The 22,293-nt window shown below is 39.2% G+C and overlaps 2 protein-coding genes across 2 annotated transcripts in view; both read left to right on the top strand.

The window, feature by feature from the left end:
- Window positions 1-22,293, top strand: part of SLC35F1 (solute carrier family 35 member F1) — a 411,149-nt gene that overhangs the window by 206,754 nt on the left and 182,102 nt on the right. The gene's annotated exons all lie outside the window — the stretch shown is intronic.
- Window positions 18,762-20,502, top strand: LOC122685341 (elongation factor 1-alpha 1-like). Its single transcript, XM_043890016.1, has one exon. The coding sequence runs from the start codon at window positions 18,828-18,830 to the stop codon at window positions 20,214-20,216; it is 1,389 nt and encodes a 462-aa protein (XP_043745951.1). The 5' UTR covers window positions 18,762-18,827; the 3' UTR covers window positions 20,217-20,502.

The following is a 22,293-nucleotide window of genomic DNA, read 5'->3' as shown; positions in this document are numbered from 1 at the left end:
ACAGCAGTCTAGAATAAAAGTTTTACATTATCATTCACATACAACAAATCAGTGTTAATGTACAGTTTGATACCAGAATCAATCTACAGAATGTTTCCATACCATAAAGATTCTTTGTACCTTTGCAGAAAACTCCCCCCTGAAACCCCCCAGCTGGAAATAGCTGTCCATCTGCTCTCTGTCACTGTAGTTCTGCCTTTTCTAGAATTTCATATAAATGAAGTCATTCAGTCAGTTCTTAACTTATGTCTGACTTCTTTCTCTTAGCATGGTTTTGAGATTCATCCATGTTGTTCCATGTATTAATATCTCATACTTCTTTATTGCTGAGTATTGTTCTGTGGTATAGATATAGAACAAATTTTTTATTTACTTCGCACTTGAAGGAGATTAAAGTTTTCTTTTTTTAATTAATTTATTTTTTGTTGAAGGATAATTGAAAGTTTTCTTTGCTATTATAAAGAATGCTCTGTGAACATTCTCATATACATTTTTGTGCATCGTTTTCTAGGTAAATTGGATAAATACCTAGAAATGCAAATTGCTGCTTCGCTCAGGGAGATGTCTGTGTAACTTTATGAGATTTTTCAAAGTGGCTATACTGTCTATTTTGTATTCATATCAGCAGCCTGTGAGCATTCCAGTTCCTCTGAATCCTCATTAACACTTGGTGTCATCAGTTATTATAACTTGAGCCACTCTAGTAGAGGTGTAGTGGGATTTCATTGTGGCTTTAATTTGAATTTCTCTGATGACTAGTGCTGTAGAGCATCTTCTTAGACCTTTCTTGGCCATTCATATATCTTGTGATGTGTCTGTTCAAATTTTGTGCCCATTTTTAAATTGGGTTATTTGTCTTCAAAAAATTGTTTTAAAGAATTCAGGAGTCTCTGAGTTCTCATGAATGCCTTCTTATGTGGAGGAAGTAACAAATCCGGTGGATAAACAGAGGAGAATTCACTTCAGGAAGGAGCAGAGCTGGGAGCTAATGAGCCTGTTTTCCCAGGCTGGCTGCTCGGTGCGTGGAATGGTGTGTCCTGCACATCACTGATGAACTGATACCCCTGGTGGGGTGTGAACGCAAGACCCCGTGATGAAAACGGCAGCTTCCAGGGATAGATATGGTTTGCATTTTCATTTATTTGTTTTTGCTACAGGATCCAGGCATGGGTTCCTCTTGAGCTAAGAGATATTAAACTATTCTTTTTTTGGATAGAAGTTCCTCCAAAATAACATAAGGACATTTTTAGACATATTGAAGTGAGAGATATTTCAAAGCTATGTGGTGGATAGATCTCAAAGCACAGAGAGTTTAACATGGTCATTAAACCTTACATTAAGAAAAGGATTATAGCACAAGCATTATTTTTTAAAGATTTAAAATAGAATCCTTATATACCAGATGTAAAATAATTTAGCAATGACAGGATTTTTTTAATTTTAGAGATTATTTAAAGATTTCTACATTGTTGTATTAATATCTCATACTACTTTATTGCAGAGTTTTGTTCTGTGGTATAGAGATAGAACAATTTTTTAATTTACTTAACACTTGAGGGAGATTAAAGTTGTTTTATTTTTTGCTATTATCAATAATGCTTTTATGTTCATTCTCATATATGTTTTTGTGCATCATGTTTTCATTGCTATTAGATAAATATCTAGAAATGCAAATAATACAGTATATCCTATCTATTACATAATAATTTTGTACTAAGGAGTCATTGCCACGTAATATTTATTCTGCACCATTGTGTATGTTGTGAGATACCCATGAGAATTACCCAGCATAATCTCAATAATCTTGGCAGTTTACCAAGAAATAGAAATTTTCTCTGAAAAATATTGAGCTCATTTTTTTCAAGATGAAATAATAGGCACACTTTTTTTGAGGGACATTCAGATCACTGTAGCTGATCTTTTGTAGATATCCAATTCAAATTGCATAAATAACAGATTTTGCAGTACTGAGCATAATAATTGAGTAAATAACAGATGGAGATAAAAGAGATAAAACAAATTAGGGGGTCAAAAATTATGATAGTCTTTGTGAAAATAATAAGATTATATACTGAGAAAGAGAATTGTTGAAATGGAAACCAGAAAAGACAAGTGGCGTAAAAAAGGAGCAGGTTTTGGCCACAGCACAAAGGACTACTCCAGCCACTAGGTTCAGGTTGGATCTGATATACCCTGAATTTCAGAGCATCTCCTCTTTTCTTCTGGGCTAACTTGACACCGGTGATAAACATGCAGATGGTTTCCCACAGTGCACAGTGCCTAGCATGGAAGAGACAGTTGGTACAATTTGATGAGCTACTTGGAAATTCTCAAGAATGTGAAGAATTATATCCAGAGCAAAAAAGAAAATTTTTTAAAACTTTCATATCTGGTGACAAGCATTGATGCTACAAATGGTTAGCCGAGACCAGGCTTATGAAGCCTGCACTATCTGGATCATTCCTGAAAATCTGCTTGCTTTTGTACAAATACCACCTCTTTAAGCATCACTTCAGCCAACCACCTGCTCGTCATATAGAATCAAATTTAACTCATTCAAGAAGAAATCGAGAATTTACTTTATATTAAAAGCAGTTCAACAGTTCCATCACAGGTACATGCTCATGGTTACAGTACCCTCAAAAGTAAGGAACTCCCCTTATATCTATCGATTTAAATTTAGAAGGAAAACATTTGGCCATATTATCCTGTGGTTTACCAACCCTTTTTTGCACATAGTTCAGACCTTATAAAAGTAAGTTTGTTGAGTTAGGTTTTCTGCATATAAGTGATTTTCATCTTTTCTTGAGATAAATCAGAATAACAAACACAGTCTCAAATGCTTAATTCATTGTACTTTGAAAGTAAAGACGGGAATGGGAAAAAGTTGATGGTGGAGAGTGATGGGTGAGCTGAAGCCTCATGAAAGGCTTGACAACCCTTCACAAGATCCAATACTGAAGAGACACAGACAGAATTAATTCTGTGAAGACTCTAAGAATTTAACAATAAAAGAGGCCCTTTGCTTTGGCTGCCAGGACTCTCAATATTAAGCTTGTCTTTTTTAAAATTTATTTTTTAAATAGCACAATCACCTTATTTTTTTAAGTTTTGGCTCCACCCTGAAGCGTGTGGGATGTTAGTTCCTCAACCAGGGATTGAACCCACACCCCTTGCTTTGAAAAGTGGAGACTTAACCACTGGACCACCAGAGGGCTCCCTAAACTTGTCTTAACTGTAGTATCTCAATGATTATTGCTAGTTCTTGGCATAATGACCTTTGCTTTTTTTCTTTCTTTTTTAAAACTGCTGTCCTTTAAACCCTGTGTTTAAATGTTTGTTTTGTCAGAAATATATATATACATATATATATATGTATATATATATATATATATATAAATTTTAAGTGATCTCAAAGCTTTTTTGAAAGTAGAGCACCACTTCAAAAATAGATAAAAATAATAACAATGCAATCAAGTTTAATGTTATGAGCTATCAAAAACCCAAGAATTAGGCAAAAATTGATTTGCTTTAGCACCTATTTCTTATGTCTATCCCCTGATTTGGTGCAGTGGTACAGAATCTGCCTGCATTGCAGGAGCCGCAGGAGATGTGGGTTCAACCCCTGGGTCAGGAAGATCCCCTGGAGGAGGAAATAGCAACCCACTCCAGTATTCTTGCCTGGAAAATCTCATGGACAGAGGAGGCTATATTGCATAGCTATATTCCATAGCATTGCAAAGAGTCAGACATGACTGAGCACACACACACACACACAGACACACACACACACACACATGCACACATGCACAGACACACACGTCACACACCCTGATTGACCATGATGGGCATTAATACAGAGATAGTCACTGCTTTATTTTATTATGCATTCAGGGAAGCTATTCAGAGGCATAAATTAGAATCTGTGGCACTACTCTATTTTTAGAAAGTTGAAAGGGACCTTAATAAAATTAACTATTACCTCTAGAAAACACATGATGATACAGACACCATGGTAAGGCCTTACTAATACTGATCTAATTTAATATTCACAAAACCATGTGTGACATCATGACCCTCATTTTATAGTTGAGAGAACTGAAGCCCATGAGTGTTATGTGTGTTGATCAAGGTGACATCTCTAGTAGGTTGCAGAACAAGGATTTAAACCCAGCACTGTCTGGCCAGATTCGTTGCCACTGTATAGATACCACCTCCTTGAGGATGAGTTCAATGAACCACGCTCTCCTTGCTCATTGCACAGAATCACATTTAAGTTATTTGTGTAAATGAGAAATTATTTTGTCTTCAAAGACACTAGTCCTGCCATTCCTTCGAGATACATTCTGATGCTTAATATTCCCGTCAAAGGTCTGAAGTCCTTCTTTGTATCTAAATTTATCTTTGCTATGCTCTCCCGTGTTCTTTCTCTTTTGTTTTTTTGTCCTTTGAGGGCAAGGCTCTCAGACACACTGACACGCTGTGGGAGACTTAAGGGAAAATGCAGTCCTCAGATTTTTAGATATCAGTAAAGTAAAAATTACTAGGTGATTTACTAATAGTACAACTGGGGGTTTCAGAATAAGTTCCTCTTACACTTTATGTTTGAATAGCTGTAGCTGTTCTTATCTTTCAGAATCCAACGTTGTCATCAAATCCTTCAAGAAAAAGATTCCTCCATTTCAAAGTTATATTTTCTTTCAAATTAAAGTTGCCCTCAGAAAATGGGAAACTGATAAAAATGAATTCTACCTTTATTTTTAGAAGGTAGTTCATGGCCCAGTGAAATTTTATTTTTATATCTCCAATGAGGCAAAATACCAATATAATGATTTATTCTAATTGAAGAATTTAGCATGGAATTTTTACATGTTTAATATATAAGAGCATCTTTACTCCAGTACCCTCATCTCTTTTTTTCCTTTTTTTAATTCAGAAAAAAAATGGAAATAGAATAACATAAACTCTATTGTAAGCTAGTACCATTGAAACTCAGCGGTGGGGAGCTTGTGACAAAGTGCCTGGTAGCTTGATTTCCAATGGCCGATTGCCCTGTGCTTGCTAATTGGAAAGGACTCAGGACCAAGTAAAGTTGCTCGTGAAACAAGCTTTTGCCAAGTCAGAAAAACTTTATTTTCACTGCCATAATATAAGATATCAAGTGCAGTTCTGCCAGCTTCCAATTTAACCCCAGCATTGGGAGCCTGAAGAGCCCGGGTAAATGAAAGGTACATGATCAAGTCTACTTTCATTGTGTGCTTTTACACTACCTTGCCAAACTTTTAACCAGAGCTGCCAACAAATGACAAAATGAGCTTATGTGAGTCTCCAGGCTTTTATACCTACCCTACCCCGCCCTTATTCCCTCATGAAGGAACTAACAAGCCATGCTGTGGCCAAAAGGCAGGCTGCAGAAAAGAAATGGAGAAAGAGAGAGCTAGAGTCAAGTTAATTCCGTCCCTGGCAAATTGGTGTCCAAATAATTAAGAGCTGGCTTAAAAAAAAATACCCAACACCTAATAGAGGCTCAGCAATAACTACAATGCAGGAAAGAGCATTGAAAATTTTGGAACATTTATCAACTACTGGCGAGTCCAAGGCTATGGGGTAAAAGCAGGAAGTTAGATAGAAGCAGAGACCCCAGTAGGAGAGAAGGAAATGAGACAGCTAGCTGGCAGCAGCAAAGTCATCTAAGAGCTGGAAAAAAGATCAGCTTTCATTTTCAGTGATGAGATGGTGGGTAATTGGTAGTTTGAATAAGATTTATTCTCAATAGCACCCCTCCATTTTTTTTTGCTTGTTTTATGTTCCATTTATGTTATATAGTAACCTATCTACAAACTAAAGTTAGAACCCCGAAAAAAACACTTTTCTGGCTATGTCTCCAGATTCAGTTAAAAGAAGGGTAAGGCAATCACTCAGAAGATTTAAAGGAAAACAGTCGGGTGGCTAACGCACACACACAATCTCATTTTTGCCTTTATTAACTGGCAAATTCAATGAAAAACTTAGACTTTAACTTCACCACTTAACTGTTGTTTGGTAGAATTGATGACCCAAGGTAAAATATTTAGTGGGTATTATAAAACTATTTCTAGAAATTCAATACCAAATGACATATTTTTTTACAGTTACCATAGAGATAGGTTCTACACTAACAGATAAGATATTTAATAAATGGCAAGGAAAGAAATTGCCTGTGTACACTTTTAAAAAGTGAGATCATTTTGTGCCTTGCTGTTTTTTTTGGGGCTGAAGCTTTGGAAAATGCCAGTGGACTCAGGGGATCTTTGCAGCCCTTAGTATTCCTGGAACAGAATGACAATCTCAGGTTAAAATGAAAAGCGTTTCTGAATTGACATCTTGCAGTCTTTAATGAACTCCTATCATTGTTAAAACATCCCGCCATTCTCCGAAACAACTTTCTTGAACTGAAGGTACACTTTTGTTCCATTGATGAGAGTTTCTAGAAAATCTGGGTCAAAATGATGATTCTGGAAGCATTCACTTTTAGATGAACTAAGGAACCCTTTGTAATCAGACCTTTGGTAGTCTGTTTAGTCAGCTCAGGTTAAGCAGTGATTGACCAAGCCTACCACTGCCTTGGGAAGTGGTGTGGTTGTAACTGATCCATTGTACACACAGCAAATTGGCCTCTGTAATGGGCTTCCCAGCTGGCACTAGTGGTAAAGAACATGCCTGTCAATGCAGGAGGTGTTAAGAGATGTGGGTTCAATTCCTGAATTGGGACACTCCCCTGGAGAAGGGCATAGCAACCCACTCCAGTATTCCATGACTGAGCAGCTAACACTTCCTTACTTATGCATCTTGAGCAGAAATCCAAATCACAGACCTGAAGAAAGCTGCATTTTGAGTGGAATTTGTCTCTTGAGGGATTTGTAGTCTTAGGGGATTTCTGATTTTCTCAGGGACCAAGAACTCTGGGAGACATAAAGGAATGATATCTGGATTAAGAATCAGAGGATCTGGGCTTTAGGCTTGGCTTTGCCACTAGTAAGTTGTGACCTTGAATTATCCACTTACCCTCTCTGAGTTTTATTTTCCTTGGCTCTAAAATGAAAGAGGTGGACTGTGTGATTCTTAAGCTCACCCAATCTCTTGAGATCTCACAGTCTTAAATTAGTGTATAATTACTCTCTAGTCTCAAAGGCAAGAACTGTTAAATCTGTTGGATTTGGTTTACAAGATAAAATCGTGGAAGTTCTGGGATAATCATTCTGTTTCTCTGAACGGCACTCTCCAGTCCAAGAATCCCCTCTATAGTATTAGACCTGCATATCCCTATCTCTTCTCAAAGAGGGGAGAAATAAAATATTAACAGTTATACCCACACTGGAAGGAAGCACAAAATCCTCCACTGCCTTTCCCTTATCTGAGGGCTCAGGCCTCTGTGTTGTAAATGAGCCCACATCCAGGCTGACTTGATCTGCTTCAGGTGACATCCCAAGGTCACCTGTCAGACTGATTGAAGATTCTAAACCTAATGCAAGACCCACATCCTTATTTACATGCCTTTTCCTCCCTTTCTCTTGGGTAGCACCCAAGTGCATTTATTCAAATCTAGTCTCAGCACACAATAAGAAGTGCCATGTATTCTCAGGGTGCCACTAAAAACCTAACTATAAAAATGACTGTCAGTTACAATTATAAATGCTATTCTTTCTGGTGCCTGACCTCTTTCTTTCTGCAACTCAATATTCTTCACCATGTGCAAAATAGACAGCAACAGAATGAATGAATAGTAAATTACAATGAAGCAAATCTTGATCAACCAGGAGCCATAGACAAAAAAATGCTGGAAGGGTGTCTTGCTGCTCAACTTCTCGTATATATTCCCATATCCTAGAATCTCAAAAGCACAAGAAAGTATTTGCACAAATTTCTGTGTCTTCAGATATACAGATATATAAGTAGGTACTTGCAGGCATGTGTGTGTGTGTTAAAACAAAAATAAAGAACATATTTATTTATAGAAAAAAATGGTATTTTCAGAATTAAGCACTTGGGTTTTGTTTCTGATTGCTGAAATTGGTTAAAACTATTAGCTAAAATCTCTTGTTATGGGGAGTGTAGCTTTTTTCCCTCCATGCTATCCTAACTTTACACATTATTTGGGCAAAGATACCAAAAAATGTATATGTGTGTATATGTATGTATTTACATGTCTATATATATATATAATTTGAATATTTTAAAAGCTCATTTGTTGTACTTACTGTAGATTTAATAAGTTTAGATATGATATATAGTTATTCACTGACATTTTTCTAAAAGGTGAAAATGAGCAAATGATTTGTCCTTGAGAAGGTTTTATGTGGAGCAAGAAGTAGACTCCAGTTGACCCGTTTATTTGTGAGCATCTCTTGAATGTTCTCTTGTGGCTTAGCTAGTAAAGAATCTGCCTGCAATGCGGAAGACCTGGGTTAGATCCCTGGGTTGGGAAGATCCCCTGGAGAAGGGAAAGGCTACCCACTCCAGTGTTCTGGCCTGGAGAATTCCATGGACTACAGTCCATGGGGTCGCAAAGAGTTGGACACGACTGAGCAACTTTTACTTCACTTTCACTTGAGTGTTCATGGACTTCCCTGGGCAGTGTGAATGAAGCTTCATAGGAACTCCTCCACAGTTCCTCTCTTTGGTTAGCATTCATAAAATATGAGAGCCCACTAACACAGTGCTCAAGTAGTCTCATAATTGGAACCCCAAGCTGGTTCTACTTTTCCGTGTTTCTAAGAGGAAGGGTTTGCCAATGCACCAGAGATGAGCAAGCCGAGCCAGGTGACATCTGTGATTTTGATGAGATTTTGGAGAAAAGGCATATTGAATATCTGACCTTGTTAATATTATTACAGCAATTCTCAGCCAGTCACCCCAGTGAAGGAGGAGGACTAGCAGTTCCATGGCCTGGAGCCTCTTTTGGGCTACTGCCCATGTGGATCATCTCTATTCTTTTTTCCAGCTTGTTTGGCTTAATTCCTTAGGGCAGTAGACATTTCTTGCTAGTATTTGGTCATGGAAACCCTGCCTGAGTTAGAAATAATATGAGATCAGTACATTTTAAGAAAATAAATTCAGGACATATACAGTCGGAGTTTTACCTTGAAAGGCCGAATAGTTAGTCATTAAGACTTTAAAGATGATAGCCCTGATGTTCCATTCACTAACTAACAAGTAATGACTCTCTTTTCTGGACCTGGTGTCTCATCAATTAAAAAAAAAAAAGGACACAAATAGCACTCACCTTAGAGGCCTATTGTTAACATTAGATGAAGAAACTCATACAAAGCACTTAGAAAAGAGCTTGCCATATAATAAGTGCTGCATTAGGTTACTTTAAAAAAAAATCTTTGAATGTCAGTGTTTTAACTTTGGGTATTTCATGAAAATGATGAAGCAATACCTGCTCAGCACACTCATTGCTCCCTTTCCAATATTTCACTAGATTGTTATTGATCCATTCATCCACTGTTTATTAACAGTCTCCATGTAAGGGGCAAGGTACTGGACAGGCAAGATGCAATGTGCATAGCGGATGGCCCATCTCTTTCCTCACAGAGCCAAGTCTAGTTGGAAAGATACATGAAAAATAAGTGAGCAAATGAGTAAGTCAGATAATTATGGATTTTGATTAGTTCTGTAAAGGAAATCAGTGGGAGTGGCAGTAAAGAATAATAATAACAGAATCTCAGGTTAGATGGAGGAGATGAAAAATGGTTTCTCTGAGGAGGTACTACGTGGGATGGTTTATGAAGGCTGAGAAGAGAGAGGCGAGCATGTTCTGAGCAGTGGGGATAGAAAGAAGGTGTAAAGGCAGAGGCACTATCCACAGACCAGAGTGGCTGGAGCAGAGGGAGAATAGAGGAGGAATAAGACCATCAAAGGCTTGTTAAGCGTAAGGGTTAACGTACTGTGGTTTGCATTTCCTCAAGACTCCTTTAGCTGTATTATAGAGTGGGATGAATTGAGAGAATAGCATGGAAACAGATACATTACCATATGTAAAATACGTAGTAAGTGATACAGGGAGCTCAGCGGTGCTCTGTGGCAACCCAAAGGGGTGCGATGAGGTGGGAGATGGGGGGGGGGCGTTTAGGAGGGAGTGGGGTGTGTGTATACCTGTGGCTGATTCATGTTGATGTATGGGAGAGGCCAACACAATATTGTAAAGCAGTTGTTGTCGTTGTTTAGTCGCTAAGTCATGTCCAACTCTTTGTGACGCCATGAACTGCGTGCAACACACCAGGCTTCTCTGTTCATCACTATTTACGAAAGTTTGAGCAAACTCATGTCCATTGAGTCAGTGATACCATCCAACCATCTCATCCTCTGTTGCCCCCTTCATCTCTTGCCCTCACTTTTTTCCAGCATCAGAGTCTTTTCCAGTGAGTCAGCTCTTTGCATCAGGTGGCCAACATATTGGAGTTTCAGCTTCAGCATCAGTCCTTCCAATGAATATTCAGGATTGATTTCCTTTAGGATTGGCTGATTTGATCTCCTTGGAGTCCAGGGGACTCTTAAGAGTCTTCTCCAGCACCACAGTTTGAAAGCTCCAATTCTTCAGCACTCTGTCTTCTTTATGATCCAACCCTCACATCCATGTAAAGTAATTATCCTCCAATGAAAAGAGAGAGAGAGAGAGAGAGAGAAAAGAAATGTCAAAAAAAAGAGAGGTTGAAGTGTGTGGAGTGAGGATGATGGGAGCAGGGAGATTCCTGGCATTCCCAGAGTCTAGATGGGAAAGGTTGGTGGCTTGGGCCAGGGTATTTGCTGTGGTGGTGGGAATAAGGGGTGGCCTTGAGAGATGTTTTGGAAATCAGATCAAAAGAATTTGCTGCATATGGATTGGAACTGGGAATATTAGAGATAGGAAAAAATTAAAGTAGGGAAATAAAAGTCCCTGCCTTAATTTTGATGACAAATATGATGACTATTAAGTCAATGCTGACAAAGGAACAATCTTTACATATTTAAGAGAAGATTTACATATAATGCATGTAAATATAGCATCCTATACTGCATGATATGGGACAGAATCTAAGAGCTCGAAAAGTTGTATGATGTTTGGGAAATTTCCCTGCTGAATAGAAGAATATTAGGTAAGTTTCCTAAATTTATTTCTCCTTGCTAGATTGCCTTAGATGTATCACCATTAATTTTCCAAACTCTCCATCCCCTTATATATGCTGTAGGTTATGGTTTCTAAACTGCATGATATTTACAAAGCACTTTATAATTCTTGAACTTTTTAAGCATTCTGTATGAGCAATTTGAACTATTTATCTTCCTACCTTGAACCTGCAGCAAATAATAACCTCCCTTTAGTGACTTCTTCATCTGCATACTAAAATTTAACAGTAGCACCTTCCTCAATGGGTGATTGTGAAAATTAAGCAACTCAGTACCTATAAAGTGCTATGCAATGCCTGTCACATAGAATTATTTCAATAAATCTTAGCTCTTACTATTAGTCTAGACAGGCTTCTTAGTAAATGTATGCTTCAGCTTCTTCATCTGCGAAATAAAGATGGGTCCCTTCTCAGAAACCAGTGGAGAGTCTGGTTTATTACAGAATGCTGAGCCTTTCTAAGAAGCTGTTAATCCAAAAACAGGGTATTCAGTTCAGTTCACTTCAGTCACTCAATCAGGTCTGACCCTTTGCAACCCCATGGACTACAGCACGCCAGGCTTCCCTGTCCATTACCAACTCCTTTTTATAAAAAATTAATTAATTTATTTTAATTGGAGGCTAATTACCTTGCAATATTGTGGTGGTTTTTGCCATCCATTCACATGAATCAGCCAGGGGTGTACATGTGTTCCCCATCCTGAACCCCCCTCCCACCTCCCTCCCCATCCCATTCCTCAGGGTCATCCCAGTGCACCAGCCCTGAGCACCCTGTCTCATGCATCGAACCTGGGCTGGAGATCTATTTCACATATGGTAATACACATGTTTCAATGCTATTCTCTCAAATCATCCCACTCTCACCTTCTCCCACAGAGTCCAAAAATCTGCTCTTTACATCTGTGTCTCTTTTGCTGTCTCATATATAGGGTCATCATTACCATCTTTCTAAATTCCATATATATGCACTAATATACTATATAGGTGTTTTTCCTTCTGACTTACTTCACTCTGTATAATAGGCTCCACTTTCATCCACCTCATTAGAACTGATTCAAATGCATTCTTTTTAATAGCTGAGTAATATTCCATGGTGTATATGTACCACAGCTTTCTTAGCCATTTGTCTGCAGATGGACATCTAGGTTGCTTCCATGTCCTGGCTATTGTAAACAGTGCTGCAATGAACATTGGGGTACACGTGTCTCTTTCAATTCTGATTTCCTAGGTGTGTATGCCCAGCAGTGGGATTGCTGGGTCGTATGGCAGTTCTAGTTCCAGTTTAAGGACTCTCCACACTGTTCTCCATAGTGGCTGTACTAGTTTGCATTCCCACCAACAGTGTAAGAGGGTTCCCTTTTCTCCACACCCTCTCTAGCATTTATTGTTTGTAGACTTTTTGATAGCAGCCATTCTGACCAGCATGAGATGTATCACCAACTCCTGAAGCTTGCTCATACTCAGGTCCATCGAGTTGGTGATGCCATCCAACCATCTCATCCTCTGTCTCCTCCTGCACTCAATCGTTCCCAGCATCAGGGTCTTTTCCAATGAGTCAGCTCTTCACATCAGGTGGCCAAAGTATTGGAGTTTCAGCTTCAGAATCAGTCCTTCCAATGAATATTCAGGACTGATCTCCTTTAGGATGGACTGGTTGGATCTCCTTGCAGTCCAAGGGACTCTCAAGAGCCTTCTCCAACACCACAGTTCAAAAGCATCAATTCTTTGGCACTCAGCTTTCTTTATAGTCCAACTCTCACATCCATACATGACTACTGGAAAACACATAGCTTTGACTACACGGACCTTTGTTGGCAAAATAATGTCCCTGCTTTTTAATATGCTATTTAGGTTGGTCATAGCTTTTTTGGGTGGTTCACACCAAATGCACAACACTTGGCCAATCACATTATGTGATATCAAATGTTGAAAAGTGTGGAAAGATATATTCCTTAAGGCAGTAAGTTTATTTTTTCAATTTTATATACAGTTTTACCTGAAGAGAATGGCCAGTACTTTATATGCATGAAGTGTTATTATTATTTCTTATCTATTTACACCGTGCTATATTCAGAAAGGATTTGAGGTGGACTACAGTAAGGGGCTCAGAGATCATAAATCATTAAAAGTAGCAGAACTAAAGCAAGTAAAAGAAAGGGAAAAGTAGATAGAGATTTTATAAATATTTTATGTTTTCTATAAGAATTTTTTCATGCAATTACTTCCAGTTACTGTACAATCTTCTGCTTATACTTCATAAAATGTGTGTCATGGAAAGGTAGCAAACATTGCCATCACACCAGGAGTGTGAACATGTCACTGTTCTGCTAAAGTCAGAGGTTAGGCATAGCTGGAATAGGCGCTGATTGCTCCAGTATTTTGCTTTCCTCAAACACATGCATCTTTCATCAGTAACATTTTTTTCCTGCAATTTTTAGTAACTTTGCAATTAACTTAATAGAGGAGGATATATTCAATAGTAAGAATTTTTTTAATTCATCCCATCAAATCCATAACATATAAGGAAAGCAAAAAAGAGGCAAATCACTCTGTTGATATGCACAAAATAATTTTATGCAGTTTTAAGCAATTTTTATTACAATGTTTTTCACTTGACATTTTTTTAAGCATTTTTATATCTCTGCAATCTTTTGGCAATAGTATAAAACTACTGCCTACCAGTCAATCAGACTGATGCCCTGTGACTTAATGAACCATTAAGTTATAATAACATTTAGGTCATTTCCAAATTTTTGTCTTTATGTATAATAATCCTGATGCAAGTCTGGTTTATCCATCTTTTTGGATGACTTCCTTATAATACATTCTCAAACAGGAGATTATTGGAAGCATCAAAGAATATGAATATAGTTGTATCTGAGTATATGAAACTGTAAGTAATGCAGGACATGTTTTGCCTCCTTTTTAAAACATGGGTGCTTTCACCTTTTCTACTTTCATGAGTATAAGTTGATGAAAGTTTCTCATACTGATGCAGTGACTAAATTTTGCATTCTGGCAATCAAAGACAGTTGAATTTATGCTATGTTATATTAATATTCTGTGCTATAATATCATATACTACACACATGGAAATATAATACTGGTATAAAATATCAGTATTTACAGTATATTTATATACTGATATAAATAATGTGTATCACCCTACTGATGAATTGTTTCATCTTCATGCTAAAACTAATGATCTTATTTTTTTAAATAAGCTTTTCTAGAAATAAGTAACACCACATAAATATAGTTAAATCTTTTAAGAAAACTCCATAAACTCCGTAAGTGTCAGATACATAATCCATCTTTTATAGGAATACTATTTTGTAAGGATCTCAAAAAAACAGATAAACGGATTTAGTAAATAATTCAAAAGATTGGGGCTTGCTCTTAGGAAGTTGTTATTTGAAGAATCATAAACAGAACAGAGTGATATAAAAATCAAAACGTTGAAGACTTAGTGGGTGCAGAATATATGAAAAAGAAAAGTAATGAATTAAAAAAAAAAGATAGAGATGCAGTTAAGCAGTGTAACATATGTTGGTGAGCACTTGTGTGATGTGTCTGTGTATGGCCATATAGTTTGTGGCTAAGGACCCAGGAGCTGGGATTTGACTGTTTGGATGACATTTCTGTCACTTGCTAGCTGTGTGATCCTAGGCGGGCACTTAACCACTTTGCGTCTGAGTTTCTTCACCTGTAAAATGGAGAGAATGAAGATACCTGTCTTATGGGATTATTGTGTGATTTGTGCCTGGTACATAGTAAGTGCTTAATAAGTGCTTAAAAGTTTTGCAATGCTTTAAAAGCATTGCGATTTTATTATCACTGTATGATAAGAACTGAAATATCCAAACTGACTTGTTTCTTTCAGTAAAGAATGATTGAGTAGAGGCATTTAATTATCTTTCATTTTGTAACACATAGACGACTCCAAGATATTTGCCCAGAGGGTGTGATTTGAGCAGTATGTGGAAGACTACTCTCAACCCTTGCTGTTGTTTACTCACTAAGTCATGTCCAGCTCTTTGCAACTCCATGGACTGTAGCCCGCCGGGCTCTTCTGTCTTTGGGATTTCCCAGGCAAGAATACTGGACTGGGTTGCCATTTCCTTGTCCAGAGGATCTTCCTGACCCAAGGATTGAACCCACATCTCCTGTTTGGCAGATGGATTCTTTAGCACTCAGACACCTGGGAAGCCCCAGCTCTCAACCATGTCTTCCACTAATTTGTCAAGTCCTACTATTATACCATTCCTTTAATTGAGTTTTGCCCTTCTCCCTTCATCACCACATTTTGAAATGCAGAAGAGTGGCATATTACTTCACTATCTCTTTGGCATCAACAGGTTTAGCAGAATTTCTTGAGTGGTCAAGACAACACAGGAGCCCATGCTGCTTCTAAAGGAAGGCATGGAGATGGGTAAAAAGGCCTGAGAGGGGCCCGTGGGACTGAAGGTGGTTCCTGCTGTGGAGGGAAGAAAGGGTGACATAGAGCTGCTACACTTTGGGGGTTTTGCATCTGGATATAACTAGAATGGGGGCTTCCCAGGTGGCGCTAGTGGTAAAGAACCTGCCTGCCAATGCAAAAAATGTAAGAGATACAGGCTTGATCCCTGGGTCAGGAAGATCCCCTGGAGGAGGGCATGGAAACCAACGCTAATATTCTTGCCTAGAGAATCTCATGGACAGAGGAGTCTGGTGGGCATTGTCCATGGGGTTGCAAAGAGTTGGATACAACTGAAGTGATTTAGCATGCATGCACACATGGCTAGAATGGACTTGAATCTCTGCAGAGGACAGATCTAGGAGCTATATGGTTGATCTAAACAAGAGGTCTCTACATTACACTTGAAATGATGTTTTGCTAGAACTGGTAATCTGTGATTTGCCCTTGGATCCGGGGGCAGGATCTGTTCCAAAGAACTCTGTAGGCAAGACCTCCTGATGGCAAAGAAAAAAGAGACGAAAGAAAAAAAAAAGAGATAAAACTCAGCTGCAAAAGCGTGCATTCTCAGTGAAATGAATGAGCAGAAAACTCTTGCCTTGACTTAGAAGGTTTTTTCCAAAATTAAGTGACAGAACTATTTTTAGGTTCTTAAAAAATGTCATTCCTTTTTACTAAAGCTATCTTTTAAGTGTGTAAATGGCAACATATCTGGCTAGGAAAAAAAAAGAATTTCCACCTAGAACAAGTTTATAGAAAGGTTAATCATACTGATAGAATAAAATAGACCAATTTTTACTGCAAAGAAACATATCAACGTGCCGAATTACCAGAGAGGAGAACGTTTTCTCTTGATTTCCATTTTGGAGTTAAATTTACAGAAAACAGCATTCAGCTCTCAAGGAAAAAGCATTTTGATTTTTTTTCCCTCTTTTCCTTATAATGCAGAGATCTAGAACACTATTTTGTTATTGGTATTATTGATGCTTGTCGATTTTCTAAATGTCAAAAATAAGGGATTCTTCAATTTACTGATAGATCACGTCACTCCTAGAGGTGATTACGCACATCTGCTCTGACCTCACTTATCACAGTCTCTAAAACTAGGACCATGTTGCTGTGGTCCTCACTGGATGCCCAGGAGCTACATAGCATGGTCCTGTTGAAAAATCTAGGGCTCTGCATCTCTGAGTCATTGGCTTTTCTGTCCCTGGAGAGCCTTCTTGGTTAACACCTGTCCACCGCTTCCTCATGTCTTGACAGCTCTGTTTCCTAAGAGTTTCTGAGACCATCAAGGCAATCTCAATGTGTCACGTGTTTGAGGGTGTCCATCTATCTGTCTCCTTTCTATAGAAGGTGAAGCACAACCCACATCTAAAAATGCAATCCTTGGGATTTGCCTGGGGGCCCACTGGATGGGAGTCCACCTTCCAATGCAGGGGACGTGGGTTCCATCCCAGGTCAGGAAACTAGAATCCCACATGCCTCAAAGTAACTGAGCCTCTGCTCTTCAGCTAGAGAGGAGCCTGCACACTGCAATTGAGACCCAACACAGTCATAAATAAATAAATGATCTTTAAAAAAAATTCAAATCCTTATAAAATCTGAAGTTAATAAAGATATATCAGTAAGAAGAATAGATTACTGCATCACTAGAAAAAGGAAGACAGCCCTTGATACCATGTTCAAAGGTGAATTGCTTAAGATGGTCATTGAGCCTTAAAAGAAGAATACATTGTTAGACAGGATCAAGGTCTTACTTCAGAGAGGAAAATAGTTTGGCTGCATTTTATAGTGTCTTATCTCATTGCTCACTATGAAATTCTCCTCCCAGCCTTTGGGACACTTGCTTTATCATCTGTCAAGTCCAGTTGGAGACAGGGGATTAGGAATGTTGTTGGCTGTTTCCAGCTCTGATTCAGCATTTTGGGAGCATGAGAGCCAAGAGAAACGTGTTGGTCTGCAAATGAGCTGCTCACAGCAGCAGATGGTTGATGAAGGCTGGTCAGTAAATACTGCTGAGTCCCAGAATGAGGCCACATGATACAGAGTTTAATAAATACAGTCCCAAGGTGAATTTAAGAGTTATGCCATGTTTATTTTTACCTTTTTATAAGTTAAAAAGCTTTCCCAAGATGAATTTGAAGCAGAGACATAGATCAAGGTGACCCGATGTGGGCAGTAACATTTTATTTATCTCTGCTTTCTGAGTTTGATCCTGTGAGGTACGTGTCTCTTGGGGTGTGCAGCCAGGGACTAGAAAGATCTCATGCCACACAAAAGAAATGCCCACCAAGTTATGCCCACATGAAGAGTGGCTCAGAAGTGCAGTTTTAGAAACTTGCTGTTCTTTCCCTCCATAAAGCAGCAGAAGTAATGTCAGGATCTGGTCTACTTTCTCCTCTTCCTTCCTCTTCTCCCTCTTCCTCTTTCTTCTCCTGCTTATCTTTCTTCCTCTTCTCCAAGTTTTGTCTTTCATTTTTTCAGCCAGGGATTAAAATTTGAATCTTGACTTCCAAAAACTTACTTTGTAATAGAAGTTATATATGCAAAGTCTAAATCAGTAGATGGAGAAGCTCAAGTAGGTAGCGATCAAGACAAGAATGTTACCTCTCTATGGTCTTATGATGAAACAATGCCCCTTTCCTATGATGTATATTTCTTTTTCCCCCCCTCTCCTTTCCATTTAAACAGTAAAAGTCCCCATGACTTCACAAATGTGTCTCTTTTTTAAAAATTATTTTATATTGGAGTATAGTTGCTTGTGTGTGTACGTGTGTTAATCGCTCAGTCATGTCTGACTCTTTGTGACCCCATGGACTGTAGCTCGGCAGACTCCTCTGTCCATGGAATTCTCCAGCAAGAATACTGGAGTGGGAAGCCATTCCCCTCTCCAGGGAATCTACCCAACCTAGGGATCAAACCTAGGTCTTCTGCATTGCAGGTGGATTCTTTACCGCCTGAGCCACCAGGGAAGTCCAAAATTTGCTTAACAATGTTGTATTAGTTTCTGCTGTATAGCAAAGTGAATGAGCTATATCATCTGTGTGTGTGTGTGTGAGTGTGTATGTGTGTGTGTAAGTGAAGAGGAACTAAAGAGCCTCTTGATGAAAGTGAAAGAGGAGAGTGAAAAAGTTGACTTAAAGCTCAACATTCAGCTTTTTCGCAACGGGTTTGCCGCCAGGACACAGGTGTCGTGAAAACCACCGTTAAGCCTAAGCCAAAATGGGAAAAGAGAAAACCCACATCAACATCGTTGTCATTGGGCACGTAGATTCAGGGAAGTCTACCACGACTGGCCATCTGATCTACAAATGTGGCGGGATCGACAAGAGAACAATTGAGAAGTTCGAGAAGGAGGCTGCCGAGATGGGAAAGGGCTCCTTCAAATATACCTGGGTCTTGGACAAACTGAAAGCTGAACGTGAGCGTGGTATCACCATTGATATCTCCCTGTGGAAATTTGAGACCAGCAAGTACTATGTTACTATCATTGATGCCCCAGGACACAGAGACTTCATCAAAAACATGATTACAGGCACATCCCAGGCTGACTGTGCTGTCCTGATTGTTGCTGCTGGTGTTGGTGAATTTGAAGCCGGTATCTCCAAGAATGGGCAGACCCGTGAGCATGCCCTTCTGGCTTACACTCTGGGTGTGAAACAACTAATTGTTGGAGTTAACAAAATGGATTCCACTGAGCCACCCTACAGCCAGAAGAGATACGAGGAAATTGTTAAGGAAGTCAGCACCTACATTAAGAAAATTGGCTACAACCCCGACACAGTAGCATTTCTGCCAATTTCTGGCTGGAATGGTGACAACATGCTGGAGCCAAGTGCTAACATGCCATGGTTCAAGGGATGGAAAGTCACCCGTAAGGACGGCAACGCCAGTGGAACCACCCTGCTTGAAGCTCTGGATTGCATCCTGCCACCAACTCGCCCAACTGACAAACCCTTGCGTTTGCCTCTCCAGGATGTCTACAAAATTGGTGGTATTGGTACTGTCCCTGTGGGTCGTGTGGAGACTGGTGTTCTCAAACCTGGCATGGTGGTCACCTTTGCTCCAGTCAATGTAACAACTGAAGTGAAGTCTGTAGAAATGCACCATGAAGCATTGAGTGAAGCCCTTCCTGGGGACAATGTGGGCTTCAATGTCAAGAACGTGTCTGTCAAAGATGTCCGTCGTGGCAATGTGGCTGGTGACAGCAAAAATGATCCACCCATGGAAGCTGCTGGCTTCACAGCTCAGGTGATTATTTTGAACCATCCAGGCCAAATCAGTGCTGGATATGCACCTGTGCTGGATTGTCACACAGCTCACATCGCTTGCAAGTTTGCTGAGCTGAAGGAGAAGATTGATCGTCGTTCTGGGAAAAAGCTGGAAGATGGCCCTAAATTCTTGAAATCTGGTGACGCTGCCATTGTTGATATGGTTCCTGGCAAGCCCATGTGCTTCGAGAGCTTCTCTGATTATCCTCCCCTGGGCCGTTTTGCTGTGCGTGACGTGAGACAGACAGTCGCTGTGGGTGTCATCAAGGCAGTGGACAAGAAGGCAGCTGGAGCTGGCAAGGTCACCAAGTCTGCCCAGAAAGCTCAGAAGGCTAAATGAATATTATCCCCAACACCTGCCACCCCAGTCTTAATCAGTGGTGGAAGAACGGTCTCAGAACTGTTTGTCTCAATTGGCCATTTAAGTTTGATAGTAAAAGACTGGTTAATGATAACAATGCATCGTAAAACCTTCAGAAGGAAAGGAGAATGTTTTTGTGGACCATATGTTTTGTGTGTGGCAGTTTAAGTTATTAGTTTTTAAAATCAGTACTTTTTAATGAAAACAACTTGACCAAAAATCTGTCACAGAATTTGAGACCCATTAAAAAAAGTTTAATGAGAAACCTGTGTCTTCTTTTGGTCAACACTGTAACTCCCTATAGTACTACTTTGGTAAGAGTTGCTCATAAGCTATTTCTGGTAAAACAATTTTCAAATTATGCGTTTGTATTTCTAGGGTGGAGCTTCAGGTTTGTTTAACCTTGTGTTGAGAGAACTCATCTGTTTTAATAACATCTTAAGCATTGGTGCAACACTTTCTAGATTAGGACAGATGAGCAAAGTAACTTTTATATGTAAGCTAGTTTGTAAGGTCAGATTCTATAGTATAAAAGCTCCTGTTGCATATAAAATTTTGTGGTTACATAAATAAGTAAATACGTCAGTTTCCCAGTTATGAGGATGTGCATTCACATTTATAATAAGTAGTTAATCTAAAATGTGAGGCTTAAACAGTATTGAGTATTGCCCTGCTAGAGTTAATTGTATACAGGTTCTAGGAAAAATAAAAGATGCTGGAGGCTAAAAAAAAAAAAAAAAAAAAAAAGCTCAACATTCAGAAAACTAAGATTATGGCATCCGGTCCCATCACTTCATGGCAAATAGATGGGGAAACAGTGGCAGACTTTATCTTTTTAGGCTCCAAAATCACTGCAGATGGTGATTGCAGCCATGAAATTAAAAGATGCTTACTCCTTGGAAGGAAAGTTATAACCAACCTAGGCAACATATTAAAAAGCAGAGACATTACTTTACAGCAAAGGTCTGTCTAGTCAAGACTATGGTTTTTCCAGTAGTCATGTATGGATGTGAGAGTTAGACTATAAAGAAAGCTGAGCACTGAAGAATTGACACTTTTGAACTGTGGTGTTGGAGAAGACCTGAGAGCCCCTTGGACTGCAAGGAGATCCAACCAGTCCATCCTAAAGGAGATCAGTCCTGAATATTCATTGGAAGGACTGATGTTGAAGCTGAAACTCCAATACTTTGGCCACCTGATGCAAAGAACTGACTCATTTGAAAAGACCCTGATGCTGGGAAAGATTGTTGATGGGAGGAGAAAGGGACAACAGAGGATGAGATGGTTGGATGGCATCACTGACTCAATGGACATGGGTTTGAGTAAACTCTGGGAGTTGGTGATGGACAGGGAGGCCTGGCGTGCTGCAGTCCATGGGGTCGCAAAGAGTCGGACACGACTGAGTGACTGAACTGACTGTCTGATATACATAGTTAGCCATTTGGTGGGGGTTCCTTCCCATTTAGGTCACCACAGCGCACGGAGTTCCCTGGGCTGTACAGTAGATTCTCACTGTTATCTATTTTATACATGGTGTCAATAGTGTATGTATGTCAGTCCCAATCTCCCAATTCATCCCATTCCCCCACCGTTCCCTCTTGGTATACCTATGTTTGTTCTCTACATCTGGGTCTCTGCAATGTGTGTAGCTATGGACCACACTAGGCACTTTGAGCAGTGTCCTGCCCCACACCCCAGCCTTTTTTCTATAAGTGTGCTCAAGATACTAGTTTGCTAGAGAGCCATTAAAACTCAGAATAGCCGCATTTCAAGTATGGCTCTTAATTACTGGCATGATAATAAACTGAAAAGTTAAAAATCCTTCTAGCCTTCAAAATTATTCTCCAGCTTATAAACTCTGTCAGTCGTAGCATTCTCTTTAAAATACTATTCAAGAAATGTCAATTGCTACCTGAACTCTTTATTATGTTTCTATAGCAGAAATATTGTGTATGTCGTTGAACGAAAGGGCATATATGGAATAAAGGGGAGGGTGGAAGCACTGTGGAATCTCCACCTTTGGAAATATTTAGGCGTTTGGTACCAGCCATCTGCG

The sequence above is a fragment of the Cervus elaphus genome, chromosome 28, assembly GCF_910594005.1.
Source record: "Cervus elaphus chromosome 28, mCerEla1.1, whole genome shotgun sequence".
NCBI classification, from domain to species: domain Eukaryota; kingdom Metazoa; phylum Chordata; class Mammalia; order Artiodactyla; family Cervidae; genus Cervus; species Cervus elaphus.
This window is presented reverse-complemented; position numbering and strand designations above follow the sequence as displayed.

Coding starts and splice junctions, on each gene's coding strand:
- LOC122685341 (XM_043890016.1), top strand. CDS start 18,828: ATGGGAAAAGAGAAAACCCACATCAACATCGTTGTCATTGGGCACGTA.